This window comes from Typopeltis vanoorti, chromosome 24, assembly GCF_054136105.1.
Source record: "Typopeltis vanoorti isolate ZY-2024b chromosome 24, IOZ_Tvanoo_1.0, whole genome shotgun sequence".
Lineage (NCBI taxonomy): Eukaryota > Metazoa > Arthropoda > Arachnida > Uropygi > Thelyphonidae > Typopeltis > Typopeltis vanoorti.
Window position 1 is genome coordinate 34,270,013 of NC_143572.1, and position 17,539 is coordinate 34,287,551.

At 33.7% G+C, this 17,539-nt stretch overlaps 1 protein-coding gene across 5 annotated transcripts in view; it reads right to left on the bottom strand.

The window, feature by feature from the left end:
• Positions 1 to 6,410: 6,410 nt before the first annotated feature.
• Positions 6,411 to 17,539, bottom strand: part of LOC150093095 (uncharacterized) — a 390,523-nt gene continuing 379,394 nt past the window's right edge. For all 5 annotated transcript variants that reach the window (XM_090413295.1, XM_090413299.1, XM_090413294.1 and 2 more), the window contains 2 exons: positions 11,284 to 11,427; positions 6,411 to 8,164 (listed from right to left, as the gene is read on the bottom strand). In XM_090413295.1, coding sequence (XP_090269421.1) covers positions 7,977 to 8,164; positions 11,284 to 11,427 — 332 coding nt within the window. In that variant the 3' untranslated portion in view covers positions 6,411 to 7,976. The remainder of the gene's footprint in view (positions 8,165 to 11,283; positions 11,428 to 17,539) is intronic.

A 17,539-nucleotide genomic window follows, 5' to 3' on the forward strand; every position in this document is an offset into this window, starting at 1 on the left:
CACATGCATCTACAGACATAGGACACACCGGGAGGTATGGGATTAACCACCCTATCCTCAAGTTACAGTTGCGAAGTCCAAGAATAGTTGGAAGGCTGTGGGAGTTAAGTGCCTGTTAGGACCACTGATCATGATGATGATGATGATAAAGTGAAAAACTAAGTTTAATTTGTAAAAAGTTTCTTCACAGTTATAATTTAAATCAACTTGCCAAAAAATTATGTTCTTGTTTAATCCTTTATCTAAGCGTAAGTAAACAAAGTTTGCACGTGCAGTATCTTCACAAGGCTACATTTATATAGAGGCTAATGACTTTACATTAATTACCCTCTGTATCCCATAATGCAAAGCACACATCCTTTTGGACATGTATAATACTATGCATTAAGTGAAGGGCCACTACTCAGACCTTTACTGAGGTCTCCAATAGCCTAGTCGTGAAGAAGCTTCATGCACAAACTTTGTTTACTTACACTTGGATAAAGGATTAGACAAAAATATAATATTTTGACAAGTTTAAATGTAATTGAATTTCATATCGGCTCCCTGAATTCTCACTGCTGATTTACAACTTAGAGGATCCTTGTTATAAGCATTTAGTGGGATTCAAAAATGACTACTGATAGAGAATCAACTTATAGCAAGAACAAATTTCTATATGAGTTAATGTAATTATGGTTTAAATAGGACTGTGAAATGATATCCATACCAATGAAAACCACATGTTAAATATTTTTTATATGACTTTTACTCAAAATAGGTAAGCCTATACATTAGTACTGTAAACTAGCAATTTAAAAAAAAAATTTTTTAGTATATTTTTTCAGAGTCCAGAAACCCTGCTCTAGAGACCAAACTGGAAGCTTTTTCAGCCCCGTTTTAGGCTTTCAATAAGCAGGTCTTATATTAGGCATTGAAATTCATCTCCCACCTACCCTTTATCATAACTTACCATAAAAAATACAAAGGAGTATAATGTAAATGTGTTATGACATTCATACTATGGTAAAAGAGCCATTTAGGATTTTAGTTTAGGATGTCAGAAAACAAAGGACAGCAAACTATGCACTAGAAATCTCTGCCCATACCTTTTACATTTTTTAATCCATAATGATTTTCAAATCGATGAAAGCCTTTTGAAGCAACAATTTTTTTCTTTCTGTGCTTCTTTATTATTATTATTACTACCCAAGACCCCATGGAGTCAAAGACTCACCTGGATCCTTATCTACATTTGACTTCCATACATTCTCGTATAAGCCTTTTGCTGAATGCTACTAGTTCATATTCCATATTTAGTGAACTGCTCCTTCATAATTTCAGAATGACATAGCAGTAGTGTAATTTTTGCTTTGTAATCGCATGAATTTCATTTCTGGCAAACTAAGGCAATAGGCAATGCCTATTGCTCACTCACTACTTCGTTTATGCTTGATAATATCTATTTTGATATCCAACCTAGCAAAAAGCTAGTACGTTTTTTTTTTTTTTAACACACGACCTACCTTACTAATTCTTTTTATATTTGTAGGTATCACAAATAAAGTACTGTAAATCCAAGTGAAATCACAATGTGGTTAAAAGAAACAAAGAGACCATGTGAGAGCAGCATTGGGAGAGGGATATATTTGGGAGTATGTATGGAAAATAAATTTGTATGCATTGTCATGGAAACCATGTAAATATGGGGATTCGATTAATGAAGACTCATGTAGCAGGGCCACTTGTATATCCCATTTATACCACGTAACTCCAGTAAGTTTTGAACACATTTTAACTTGATTCTTTTATCAAGTGTCCCCTCCTTGTTTTTTTTTTTTTTTTTTTTTTTCATGATTTCTTAACATGAAATACTTTATCTTGAAGTAAATATCTAGTGTGGACCACTGTTCTCAAATTTGCTTGCATAAATCATACCTGGGATGATCAATAAGGACACTCTTCTACAATTTCAATTCAACTTTATCACCCCTCCCTTTTTTTTTAATATATGACAATTATAAGAGCTCTACCTTAGTCACCTGGATTTGACCTTTTCTAAAACTGAATCAAGCAACAAATGAACAGTATATTCGACTATGTTTGTAAGTTGGTACTGTTGTAGGTCTTCAAATAGAGCAAGGGTTGGATATTCATCCAAGCTGTGGTTTCTTTGATGACATGGCTACATCTCAAGTATATTTCCTTTGGACATTTTAACATATATTGTAATAAGCATCACAGTTTTGAATTTGGAATATTACATTTCCATTTAATCATTGAGATGGCTATGTTATCACTTTGTAAGTAGGTGCTTAATGAAATGCCTTTTTTAATTTTTAACTGAAAATCTGCTTGTATGTAAGAGCTTACATACTGATCACCTTGCTTTAGCATATTTCTTTAATTAGCCAGTTATTAATTAAATGCTGCAACAGAAACAATTTACACTGATTGTTTATTTTATTACATATAATAATGCTGCTTATCTTCTGCCAACTTTGAGTAAATTATACAACGTTTCTTCTCACAAAGGTAAAAGTCTTATTAGTCAATTCTTCAATTTGCTTGACTTTTTAGACTACAAGTTAAAAAATATAAATAAGTAATACTGAAATCTACAAAACTGCATTTGTAGTTTTGTAAATAATAGAAGGCCTACATATGTATTATAAAAATATAAAAAAGTTCAGTTAGATGGTAAGGGGTGCTTAAGGGTCAAAGCTGTATAACTGAGAGGATACCTCCACATAGCCTTTAAAGGAATGCAGAGAACTGACCAGGGCTTCTGACCTAATGTCCAATCTTCACCTTCTTGTGGTGCACCTTGTTAGATATCTGTATGGATACTGAATGAACAAGGATGGGCTGGAAATATGGGATTTAGCTGACCAAATTATATTCTTATTGGCTTAAACCACAAAATAAAATAATGGTACAACATGACAAAATTTCATGCCAGCTGAGGCATTGCCCAGTTAAACAATGCCCCCCACCCCATTGTTTTTGCCAAGGAACCAGGGCGAACATCGAAAAGTCAGCTACTGGAACAAATCCGAAAACACATCCCAACTCAACATCACCAGAGTTAAAGATCGGTACTATCAACATAAGAAGCCTGAATGGCAAAGAAATGGAGCTAGCTGGGGAATTAGATAAGTACCAGATCGACATAATAGGAGTGAATGAAACAAAAAAAGACAAAAACTGGTGATCTTGCTGAGCAATAAATATAAAATGTTACATTCAGGCAATGACAGTAAAGGAAAAGAAGTAGCTATAGTATTCAATACTAAATATGAGGCTAATCTTCTTGAATGGCAGGCAATATCAAGTAGAGTGATGGGAAAATACCAGAATGTGGAACTGGACAATGAGACTTATTTGTATCTATGGCCACACAGAAGATTCCACTAAGGAAGAAGTGGAGGAATTTTTTGAGGCTTTAGAGAAAGCAACTGACACAATAAAAAAAGGAAAAGTTGGTCCTTGTTGGGATCTAAATAGCAGAGTAGGAAATGACTGTCAGACATACAAAAATATTTTAGGAAAATTTGGAGAAAAAAGCAAAGCTAATAATAATGGCAAATACCTGTTGGATTTCTGCTCAGGACATGGACTAGCTATTACTAACACCATGTTCCAACATAAAATGCACACTAATTCACATGGAGAGAAGAGGCAAGGAATAAGAAAAGTCTCATTAACTATGTTATTGTCGATAATGATGTTTTCCCACTGGTGCAGGACACCAGTGTACAGAGGATTTGAAATTGGAAGTGATCACCATTTAGTCTTGAGCAGGATAAAATTGAATCATATTGAAAAAGAACATGTAAGAAAGTTTTAAAGCGAATAAAAGTTGAGCAGCTTTCAGATGTGAACTGTAGACTAAAATACACAAACATTATTCAAGAAAAAAGGAGAGTTTGAGAGCAGGAACCAACATTGAAGATTCAGTGGCAAATCCTGAAGAAAACATTGATTGATTGAACCACAGAGGTATATGATGAGGTTGTCTGCAAGCACAGAAAAATCAGAACTCCACAGTGAATACTGGAAGTTAAAGAGATAGTGAAGGAAAAGAAGAAAGCATATTGAAAGTTCCTGGAAAATAAGTCAGCTTGTGCTCTTAGAGAACACAGACAAATGTAAGCTAAATGTTTAGTCACGGGAAGACTTTGGTAAGAACATAGAAAATAAACATCAATAAGTTGCAAGATATTCTGGAGGTTGTTGAAAAGCTCAGAAATGGAGAAAAGAGTACTGTAAACAGGAATTAGAGATGATAAAGGTGACATGAAAACTGGAGAAAAAGATATCCTTGATGTATGGAGTAATTACTTTGAAAAATTGTAAAAAACACTGACCAGGCATGCAATCAGGAATACATATCCATATTTGAAGTAGAAAGAGCCATCAAAATCCTGAAATGTGGAAAGGCAGCTGGAGTAGATGATATTCGACAAGAAATGCTCAAGTATGGAGTTATAAAACTAGAAGTTCTGGACAGAGGGACAAATTCCAGATAATTGTAGTAGAACTCTCATAGTACCCATATGCAAAAAGGGAAATAAAACTGAATGTGAGAATTAGAGATTATTTCCCTACTGAGTGTTCCTGGTAAGATTTATGCAAGTATACTTGAGAAATAGTAGAGAAGGATTGTGGAAGAAAAGCTTGGTGAAGAACAAGCTGGATTCAAGTCAAATAGAGGCTGTCAGGATCAGATCTTCACTTTACGACAAATAGTGGAGAAATCATGGGAATATAACAAAGATCTGTATTTAAGTTTTGTTGATTTGGAAAAGGCATATGACAAGGTACCAAGAGAGAAGCTATTCAATACGCTACAGTTATATGGGGTCAATAGGGCATTATATCAAGCAATACTTAGTCTTTATTTGAGTTGTAAGTCAGCATTTAGAATTGAAGGAAGTAAAGGAAGATGGTTTAATGCTTGTGTCAGACAAGGATGTACATTATCCCCTCTGTTATTCATTATCTATATGGATCACATTATGAAGGAAAGTGGTATTAAACTTGATAACAAAACTGGAAATGTTAATCTCAGCTCTTTACTTTATGTGGATGATGTTATACTTCTAAATAAATCCAGTACAAGTCTGCAAGATTCCCCGACTAAATTGAATAACTGTTGTAATAGATATGGTGTGAAGGTCAGCAATAGCAAGACAAAGACAACGAGAATATGCAGACGCATTGAAAATATCAACTGCATTGTGAATGGAGAACCTGTGGAACAAGTAAAACATTTCAGCTGCTTAGGCATGATTTTTAGTGAAGATGGCAAATTAAATATAGAAATAGACAACAGAATCAACAAAGCTGGTATGGCAGGAAGTCAACAGAATGGATTTATATGAAATAAAAGAGAAATTAGTCAAAGCACTAAATTAGCTGTATACAACACAGTGTTCAAGCTAATTTTAACTCATGGATCTAAGAGCTGGGTTAGAAATAAAACACTTGACCAAAGACTAGACACCGCAGATATGAGAATCCTGAGAAAGATTAGGTGCATGAACAGATGGAATCAATGGCAATATCATATTAAAAATGAGGATGTTATGAAAGAACTCGACATTGTTAGCATCCAGGAATGTGTTAGCAGAACTAATCTCAGGTGGTATAGTCACGTAAACAGAATGAAAAAAGTGTTCTCTGCAGGTTGGCAGGAAAAAACGCAGAGGAAGACCAAGATATATATTTGAATTGATACAATAAAAAGTGTCTTAGAAACATAAGATCTGTTAATGTTAGAGTCTTGACAGGTAACAGATTGATTAGGAGAAAAATTGTAGATAGGAAGTTAGTGATAATGTAAGTTTTTCATGCAGTACTATCATATCCTGTACACCCCCTTTGAGGGTACATGTCAGGAATTTGATAATGATGGTGTTAGATAGTCTGAAGTAAATGCCAGTTAAATATTAGACAGCACTCTACCAAGTTGCAGTAGGCTAGATAACCTTTTAATTAGAATGCTATAGGTAGTTGTACCATGCGTTAGTAGGCCAACAAATTAATGTCAGTTGAATTGGTAGCAAGCTCCCACCCCCCCCTGGAGTGTGATCATGTTCGATGGGATGAATATAGATGTTTTAAGATAGTCAGCTTAGAATTTTTTTACCTAGCACCACTCTACTTTAGTTATACAGTTCTATTAAGTCAGTTGATAAATATCACAAGATTCAGATCACTTATTATTTTGAATTGACAGTACATGTAAGTTGTATTTATATTGATTACTTCTGTGTTCATTTTATTTTTCTCAGCTTTAATAATAACTTATTTAATCTGATGATGCCCATTTCATTTCTTTGCTTATACTAGGATGACTATTGGTTTGTGACACTGACCTCATGATTCATAGTTCAATTGTGAAATAAGAGAGACATGAATCAGTATAAAGATTAAAATTTAATTAAAATAGTTTAACTTTTCAATTATAGTGATATGTTATTTAGCCACTCACTATCTGGTTTATAATGCAAACTCATCATCTGTGTAACTGATAAGAATGATGGTGAGCTAGCAAACAGCAGTGCTCATCATCAGTGTGGGCAGTCCCAGAGACGGCAGTTTTTAGGTTGGGCTAGATACCAAAACTTGTGTGGTCAGATAACATGATGTTACTATAACAAGATTAAAACTTTGATCAAGAATGTATTCTTCAATTCTGTTTTCACTTCTTAAAAGAGTAACAAAGCTTCTTGTCATTTTGGATCTTGATAAACTGTTCTTAATTCTTAGCAACATCAGACAAATCCCTCACATCATTATCAAAATGGGACGTGTATCTGGCCTCTAAGTACTTCATTAGTCCAGTGAAATGCTAAGAAAAACTGCTTAGGTAGGACATTTCAAACAATTAAGAGTCCATGTTACATCTCGGCAACCTACTCCAAATGAAATGGCAACCTGACTTTGGGTGGTCATGACCAACGGATTAAATAACACAGCTCTAGAGAAATATGCTGGAAACTTTGTGGCATTAATAAAATTTTTCCACCAGACCTTTTGCATTGCCAGAGTACAAGATGTTTGTTTTACACAAGATACATTTAAAACTGATGGCAAAAATTTATTGCTGACACAATTTTCCCAACATACACAACTAACAAATCATTTAGCAATAGTGTCATTCCTTTCCACAATGATAATAGTAACATTTTTATTATACAACATAATATAAGAACATATAAAAATTTCACAACTTTCTGTTTGCATTTTACTTAATTAAAAATAAAGATTTTTTATCACATTTAGTAACACTTGACAAACTTGAAGTGATTAGAGAGTATCCTCATATGCTACGCATATGTGATTATTAGTCCATTTTTTTTTATCATTAAACTAAAATAAATACCTACCTTAGCATATATTTTTACACTTAAAAGTTTATAAAGAATACAGTCTTGCTTTTAATTCAAAATTTATTTCTTTGGAATTGGTGATGGTGGTGGAAAAGGAGGATGGGGAAAGGGATTAAATTTTAGAAATCCAAAAAAGTGAATAACTTAATAACAAAGATACTTTGCTGTCATTTTCATCTATGACTAAGTACGCAGTACTCACAAAAGGAGTGATATGATAAAAGATGAGAAATTCTGCTCAACAGTTATTTATAACATTTTAAACAGCTGTTTCACATAAATTACATGCTGTACATTTCATGATTAAGTAATCATGACACTATTGAAAGATAATGTTATAGCTAGCAACCCATTCAGTGATAAAACTAAAGAAAAATTCATTCCATGTTCATTCTACATTATTAATTAAAAACATTATTTGTACTCTGGCCATTAAGAAAAGTTTTCCTTTTTTTGGTTAAGATCACATGATGTTAAAAGTTTTTCAGTTACAGTTTTTTTTTTTTTTTTTTAGCTTTATGAAAGCTAGTTTCCAAAACATTTAATTCTTTTTATTGCTGATTTAACTTGTTACTAAGGGTTTTTATGGTCCAGTAGTCATGCTTTTATTTCTTTATTTACAAGAGTTCTATCTGAATCTTCGCTATCCTCCAGCTGCTTCAAGATGTGAGTAATTGTATCTGGCTTCAAGCAAACAGAGCTAGAAGATCCATCATCTACAGATATGTTTGCCTTATCATAGAGTAAACTGTCTTTCTTAGGTAAAACTAGCAATTCCTTTGGACCTATAATTCAGTAAAATATTTATATGCAGATAATGGTAAAAAAAAATTATAACTTCAAGATAATATTTTTTTATAGTAAATCCAGTTTACTAACTGCAGAAACATATTCTACTTGAAAATAGAACATACACACAAGGATGCTATGCCCAAACTAAACTATTACTAGACTTCTTACATCCATGAAAAATTTCTTCCATATGATATCCATAAACAGCATCAACATTCAGTTTTAATTCAATATTTGTAATATTGAATTAAAATATATACTTAAGTTATATGGAAAGATCAACATACATTCTAGATTTACAGTGCTTCTCTAAATAAACTAAATGATGGTGAGAGAGGTAATGCAAGAGTGAACATGGTCAATACTACTTATGAATGAAATTTACAGATGGAGGATATTCTCTTCATACTTCCTTCTAAATGCTCACTGAACAGACAAACCGAATTTGTGGAATGAAATGTCAAGATACAGAAAAGCACACATAGTCCACTCACTACTTTTTTTCTGCAATTAATCATCAGTGCAGTGTATCATGCATTCTATTAGCAACTGTGAAAACTAATTCTTGTACCTGCATATACAAACTGTTTGAATTTCTATTTCAAATTATGCATGTTGCATACTCCTGCTACTGTTTCTTCAAAAATTTGAGAAACCACTCACATAATTTCGACTCAACCTGTATTAAAAAGAATATGTACTCAATATGTTGCCAAGCAAATTTTGATCCTGTTTTTTGTTCATATATGTATTATACTTGTTTTTCTTCCCAGTTACTCAGAGACAGAGAGAGAGAGAGAGAGAGAGAGAGAGAGAAAGAAAACATATCTTAACTTTTTTGTTTCCTCTCAGCAAGATGTGCAAGTAAAAGTCAAAAGCAAGAAAACATGCTGTGGTTTCAAGTTAAGGGGTTGCATTTGTACAGTATGTACTGATTTGTGTTTGGAACAATGAACTATGATTATTAAAAGCAAACTACTGATGCTATAATTTTATGAATTAATAACTTTTTATCTAGCTAATTAGGATGCACTCACAAAAGTGAAAAGTAATGCTAGTGAATATGTTTCAAACAGATATAAAACTAAAGCATCTAAAAGTTTATAGAGTTGAATTATGGAACTTCATATGAACAAATAAGTTGGTCAGAAGGCAATATGAAGGTTTTTTTTTTTTTTTTGGTTGAGATTTATATTTGTTCATTCAAACATATAATTAAAATGAAATATATATTGATCTTTAATTGACCATGATTTATAAACATCTAATGCCAACAGGTTTTTCACCAACAGGGCTGTTCGGCTTCTACAGGACTTATAACGGTAAGAGAAAACTAAAAGTGGCTAGCACAGAGAAAATGGAGTAACACTATCGTATAAATTAAAACAGAATGCATAACATTACAAGCACGGAGCATGTTGTGCTAGTCACTATTGCAAGAGCACGTTCTGTAGTTTTGAGCAAAATTAAATTCTGGCAGACTGAGAGAGCTTATTAATGTTTTCCATATGCCAGCTATTATCATTCCCTGGTTTCTGTTAAGATTTTCTCCAGAACGGAGGACTACTACGGCATCCTTGAAATTCCTACAATGGAAATCTTCTTCTAGGTAAGGCATGGAGCTGCTATAGATTTAGAAATAACAGAATTAGAGATGACTGGAATAGAGGATATTATTAAGTATTTCAAGGCATGTAAATGAAAATGGACTAGCCATATCAACAACAAAAGATGGACAAAATTAAGCACTAAGTACATAAATGGCTACAAAAAAACAAGATGGAGGGGGTGGTCTACAAAAGTGTGATATGCGATGCTCGACATTTGCTAAGAACAGAAACAGCAAGAAAGTTAAGAGGGAGGCCTATATCTAGCTGTGGATAGAAAGAAGCTGAAGAAGAAAAATTTAAACTTAATTATGTAGTACTATTTTAGCATCCTGTACACTCATCAAAGGTACATATCAAAAATTTTAAGATGATGAACTTTTTTTTTTTTGTATGTATTATGTTTTTTCTTTTCTTTTTTTCTGAATATATATATATATATATTCAGAAAATTTCTTTGTATAAAATATATATATATTTTATACAAAGAGTTTGGTTTTTTTAATCTTTCATGGTTAATGGGGAAAAGAGAAAGAATTTGGAGAGTGATAAAATAGCAAATAAGGAAACAAAAGGCAGTAAGGATATTTTGAGCCAAAGCAGATTAAAGAAAATGAATTCGATGTTTGGCATTGAATTCATTTTCTGTGTGGAATGTCACCCACACATCAAAAGACTCAGACCTGTCCACTGTGGGCATATCAGCACCCACTCACATAGTGCCATCTCAGACTCCCCAGGCACTCTTTGCCAGCAGAATTTAGCTAACTGGTTAGTAACCTTCTGATTTGTTTTCATGGCTCAGAATTCTGTTCCATGTACTATCTAACTGGCCACACAAAAAAACTACTTTACTGCTGATCACTTAAACATGGGAGGTTTAGGTCCTTTCTTTGTGTTTAGTATACCTACCCTTGAAGACTATACTTGCACCAAATGTAAGACAGGGGAACAGGGAACAGAAACCAGAACATGACATGTCCCTTTCAGGGCCCTAAAAAGCAAGATAATAGTGCTCTACTGGGGAATGAAGATCTAGGTTATCAGAAGTTGTTACCATTTCATCAACTAGAAAATAAAGTATGTGCTTACATAGTAAACATTCCATTTGTGGAAAAACTGATCACTGCAATGGTTGACTTGGCCAGGAAAGAAATGCATATTTATACATCAACAGCTGATTAACAGCCTGATTGCATGATGTAAAGCTTAAAAGCCAGTGCAGCAATATGGCACGGTAATTAATTAATTAATTAAAAAAACAAAGCATAAACGACAAATAAATATAAACTTTCATTATTCTTAAGAAATAAGTCAGTCTATAATATATGCACAGACTGTGAAATGACGAAAAGCCAAATCAACAACATTCATCAATTACTTTTTCAGCAACTAAGCAAAGTTAAGACACTTACAAACAAATTACAAATATATCATATGAGATGATATATTCATAAGACGGGGAAAAAAATTCAAGAAAAAAAAACAGCTATTTAGTTACTTACCAGGTTTTTGATAAAAAAGAATATAAGCATGCACATAATCATTTTCTCTAGGACTTTGTTTACATAAAACATCATCATTGCAGTAATACCATCCATCTGAAGAAGCATGTTTGGCATAGGCTGTATAGTGGCCTGAATTTACTCCTGCAAAATTATAACTCAAGTTATTCAAAAAAGAATAAAAATTGCAGTATGAATTTCATAAAAAGTTTATTCATTCATTTCTTCTATATTCTTCCCACCTTGATAAAGTTGCCATGCAAACGCTCACGCACACACCCCTGAAAGGCTTAAAAACAGAGCTAGTGAATGTTTTTTAATGTCGAAAAAACAATGCAAATCTAACATAACAGAAAACTGCTATAGCAATGAATGAACTAACTTTGTTTCATCAGTAAAGCAGTTGTTTTTGTAGTTGATTATGTGCCATTTCAAATTTATAACCACTTAATACTTTCATTATTGCAGTATTTAAAAGTTCCATAAGCTTTAATCTCAACCTTATTTAAAAATTTTTTTAATTATATAATACATATAATATGACTTATATAATACAAGAAAAATGCCATTATTTTACACTTAATAATAAATAAACTGGTTACTTAAGAGTTAAAGCTAGAAAACTGGAAGGACACCTTCCACATAGAATACAGAGAACCAATACTGAAGTTCAGTTCTATACTCTTATACCAGTTTGCTAGAGGTGTCTTTAGCCAAATGACAAACATATACAGGCAGTCCCCAGGTTACGGAGGACCAGACTTATGACGGCCGATCACGCGCTATCGCGTGGACGTCGCTAACTAAATAAAAAAAGAAAAAAAATTTGGCCACCACATGAAATTCCAATTTTCAGCTTGGCAATGAACGATATCATGCGATCACGCGACGCGAGTTCTCACCAAACGGCCGATCACGCGTTATCGCGTGGACGTCGCTAACTAAATAAAAAAAGAAAAAAATTTGGCCACCACACGAAATTCCAATTTTCAGCTTGGCAATGAAAGTGTTAAAGCAGCTTTTCCCATTATTTGGAAGTCAAATTTAAGAGTCTGGGTCACACTTGCTATGTTTGAAGATTGATTCTTGAACTCTTTCATTCCTGCTGTGGAACGTTATTGTTCGTAAAAGAAAATTCCCTTTAAAATTCTACTTGTGCAAGACAATGCTCCTGGACATCCAACATCTTTAGATGACCTTCACCCTAATGTAAAGGTCGTATTTTTACCATCCGACATTACAATGTTACTACAGCCAATAGACCAGGGAGTCATTTCTGCATTTAAGGCTTATTACTTACGGCATACATTCCCATGAGCATTCAGGGCTATGGAAGATTGTGATGACCTTGAGAGAGTTCTCAAAGAATTCTAACATCCATCAAATACACTGCTGATTCTTGGGAGGAAATGAAGCAATCAACATTTGAAGGGGCATGGAACAAACTGTGCCCTCAAATGTGTGATGATTTTAATGGCTTCATAGAAGATATCGTCAAACCAGAAAAGTTGTGGTGGATAGTGGCAATGCATTGCAATTGGACATCAATGAAAATGATGTCATTGACTTACTAGAGTTCCATTCACAAGAATTAACTAATGAAGATCTTATGGAGATAGAGAAGCAGCTGATAGAAACACAAGAACATGACGAATCAGAAAATCCAGAGCCAAGAAAGTTTACGACAAAAGAATTAGCTGAAGCCTTTCTCTCACTGAAGCAAGATTTGCTAAGCTTGAGGAGCAAGATCCTAATATTCAACAGTTTACAAAGGTTTTTGCCATGCAGTTAGTGGAACATCAGCTGCTACAAGGCCATTTATGATGGAAAAAAAAGAAAAAAGCTGTGCAAACAACTCGTGATACCTTTTTCAAGAAACTGACTTCAGTGGTAAGTTCCCCTCATCCAGAAACAGAATCAAATCCTGATTCTTCAGCACCAGGTCCATCCTCTGTAGCACTATTTCCATCATCATCTTCCGATTAATGTTAGCCTACCTTCTTGCCTCAAAAATGCCCCTTCCAATAAGCAAGATATTTATGCAACCTTTAATATTCTTTTTTTAAATTTCTCTTATCTAAACTTTTTGTATGAGTTTGTTTTTATGTTCTGTTAGAAAGATCACAACAGTTTCTGTAACTTATTATTACAGCACAGAGGTATTATTATTATTATTATTACAGTATTACACTGTATTATTATTATTACTACATATGAGCCATTATAGTACTGTTATTATTAACACCTCATATGCGTTGTTCATCAGGGATCCAAGTTACATACAAATCCGACTTAAAGACGTTTACAGGAACGTATCTCGTTCGTAACCCAGGGATTACCTGTACTCTAAACAAGACAAACTCTGAAATTAAGCAGGAAAAAAAAGAAGAAAAAACAGAAATAAAGCACAGCTACATTCTCAACAGTGAGCCTATAGAACAGTTACACATTTTAAGCACAATCCGAAACACCAAACCTAGTGACAAATAACACAGTGTTCAAACTGATTTTAACTTATAAATCTGAAAATTGGATTAGAAATTAAACAAATATGGTAGTTCTGAGAAAAATTATGAAAATCAACAGATGGTACTATTGGCAGTATCACATTAAAAATCAAGTTATCAGAAAAGAAGTGAAAAGGATTCAAGAACATGTGGGTAGAGATAATCTAGGATGGCAGAGTCATCTAAACAGAATGGAAGTGAGATTAGTCAAAAACAGGTGGTTGAAGGAAAAATGACCAGAGTTGATGAAATGATACATCTAACAAACTAGAATCCTGAAATGGCTTGAATAAAACCATGTTTGGTGTCCAAAAATACTAGCTGTCTAACTTGTAGTATTAAAGTGTACATTACTCATAGATGATCCCTCTCTTACAGACTCATTTCACATTTATCTCACAGGTGCAGTGTTTCGACACTGTCTATTCTACAGGTACTTCCATGGTCACTGTTCCAATGAAATGGAAAACATCATTCCTTCACTTTCTGTTGCACCTGTTAATACAAGAGTTGCAGCTGCCCAGCACCCCTTTACTGTGCAACTGCAAACACACCAAACCCATTTCTATTCATTCTCTTTTATACTGTCCACCTCCTGTCCCCTGGAACAGTCTTTCTCATGAAGTATTCCCAAACAACTACAACCTGCAACTCTTAAAAAAATATTGATAAACTTCTCTTGGTTCTCATCTGCACCTCACACATGGCACTGACGGATGTGTTTATAAGTCCTCTGACCTCTTGTGTAAGGGATCAATATAAAGAAAAAAAAAGTAAATAAATACTATCCAGATAATAACTAAATGAGAATGGGCTGGAAATTTGGGACCCAGCCACCCAAAATGCATTCTGTATTGGCTTATGACATGCTGGCTAGGGCATCATCTGGATAAACAACTGTCCCTGCTGTTTGTTTGTTTCTTTTTTGTTTAGGGAACCTGAACATATTATGAAGAGCCTGCTGCTGAAACAACCTTAAATGCAACAGAATTGAAGATAAGCATTTACTAATGAGAAGCACCAATAGAAAAGAGATGGACTAACAAATGAATCAACAGAAATACCATGATAACACAATTGGTATTACCAAAGTGAAGAATAAAACAAGTGAGAAACATTTAAATAACTACAAGATGATTTATTTAGAAAACAGTGATCAGTGAAAGGGGTAACTGTAGCATCAAACACTAAACTTGCATATAACTCTTTGAATACAGGCCATTTTAAGTGGATAAATATGGACAAATTTTCATAAGAGGAATTTGGAAAATGCAAAATTATTTATGCCTGTGATTCTAACAAATATGCAAAAGTAAAGAAGTAGACTTTCTATCCCTCCCTCCATTACTACAGGAGGCAGCTGAAATCAAGAAGAAAAAAAAAAAAAAAAGAAGAGGAAAAGTTGGTTTACTGTGCAACTGCATAGTAAACTAACCTTCTGTTGAAGGTTTACAAAAGCAGAGTAGGAAATGAATTACAAACATAAGGAATATTCTGGAAAAATTTGTAGACATAGATAATAAGAGTAAGAAGAACCTGCTGATCTGTTTAGGACATGGATTATCGCTTACTAACACTGTACTCCAACTTAAAGATGTACATAAAATAAGGTGAGGTAAGCATACATGAAAAGACACTGATTTTATTATTGTTGCTAGTGATATCCTCATATTAGTTCAGGACACAAAGTATACAGAGATTTGTATACTTCTATAAGTTAGTGACCTAGTTAGTGACCAGAAGGGTTGGTCACTGACTAGGGTCATGCAGGATAAAATAAGTATCACATTGAGGAGGGGGGGGGTGAGAATGAAAATTTAAGAAACATTGAATTTAAGCAGAATTCAGATGAACTGCACATACAAATATCCAAATATTATTGGAGAAAAAAGCAAGAGATGAAGAAAAAACAGTGACTGATTAACAATTACTCCATCAATCTCAGACTTCTCTCATGGCATACCTCATCAGAAATAAAGATATTCTTAATTTGAAACAAACAGTATCAGAATGATTTTTAATACAAACTGATGCTGATGAAAATGTCATTAAACTGATGGTGCAAATCATGTTGAGATATAATACCTGTGATTCATCTTTGATCTGTGCCTGATCATAACAAGTTTAAGATCAGGCCTTGATTTTTAATACACTGTGTTAAATATTATGTCATTTAAGTGATCTCTTTAAATGCTCAAATATAGTTGCTAAATTCAGTAAATGACATTCTTGTGAGTTGCTAAATAACCTGATGTTTTTTGCTCGACATATAGAAAAGTCAGGCCTGATTTATGACTTCTCTTTTTCATCTAGATCTTTGATGCAAATTTCTCCTGAATATGCACAGAAAATTTTAGTATTACCTGGCCTCTTAAGCAGTGAAAGAGATTATTTGGGGGTGATAGAAGTACATGGATGAACAGTACAACCTTATAGATGCAAAAGCAACTATAAGGTTGTACAAAAAAACATTACTTATTTTATCAGTTACACTTTTTTTTAATGTATAGTAAAGCAACTGCACCTTTACAGTTCATGTTTTCTTGCATGTGTTGAGATATTTGGTAGTTTTAGTAAAAGTCAAACTATACCCATAATCTATCATACCCCTCCTTGAACCCATTAACAGACAAAGCACTCACAACTGACTCTGGCAACCCATTCCACTCATTCACAACTCTCCAAGCAAAAAATCTAGTCCTCACACCCCTACTAACCACACCTTTATTCAACTTCCAGGAACAAGCCCTAGTTCTGGTCCCTGCAGTCAAGTGCTGAAAGACTGCCTCTGCATCTTATACTATAAACCCTTTAAGCAACTTAAATGTTTCTATCATATCCTCTTCATTTTCTCCTATCAACCAACTTCTTGCAATCCACACACCCTCAATCGATCTTCATAGGGAACATGCCACAGACCACTCACCATCTTGGTCACTTGCCTCTAATCTTTTCCACTGCTTTGACATCATCAAAAAACCCAGGGGACCAGACTTGAGCACAGTAATGAAGATGTGAACGTATCAATGGCTTATAAAGAGGAATAACAACTTCCTTACTCTACTTGTTAGTGTGTTCTTCAATAGCCAAATAATCTTATGTGCTACCTTAGCAACTTTAGCAATATGTCCTCTAAACTTTAACTCACTGTCTACCCACCACCACCTCTAAATCTCTGGCTTTCTCTCTTTCTTTTAAGGTTACACGGTGATCAGCATTCATATTTCCGAATTTAGGGACACAAAACACACATGTTGAAATGATTATTTTACTTATTATTAATAAAATAACAATTTGACATTTCGACCCTTGTATTGAGGTCGTCATCATCAGAAGGATACATGTGTATAGGGAACCAAGCTACATGCTCTTGCACTCTGTACTGGTAAATTAAATCTATGCTGTTAATTAATCTTTTTCTTAGCCTGACCTCCAGCGATAATTAAAAAAAAATAAAATAAATAAAGATATATATAAATAAAAAAAAATTATAATTATTAAATAAAATAAATAAAAAACCACAATAAACTCTGCTAAAGTCCTCATGTACTAAGATTCTTCTGGATTTGTACAGTTCAAGTTGCTATAGTATGTTAACGGAAAAAAAAAACACTTCAAATCTTCTTGTGTTGGGATTTTTCTTTGGCTTGTTCTGGTTGCTATAAAGGTTGCAGATGGGTCCTCCAAATTCTTGGAATGGTTAGGCCATCATTTTTGTTCAGATTTGGGTTATGTTTGATCATTTCACA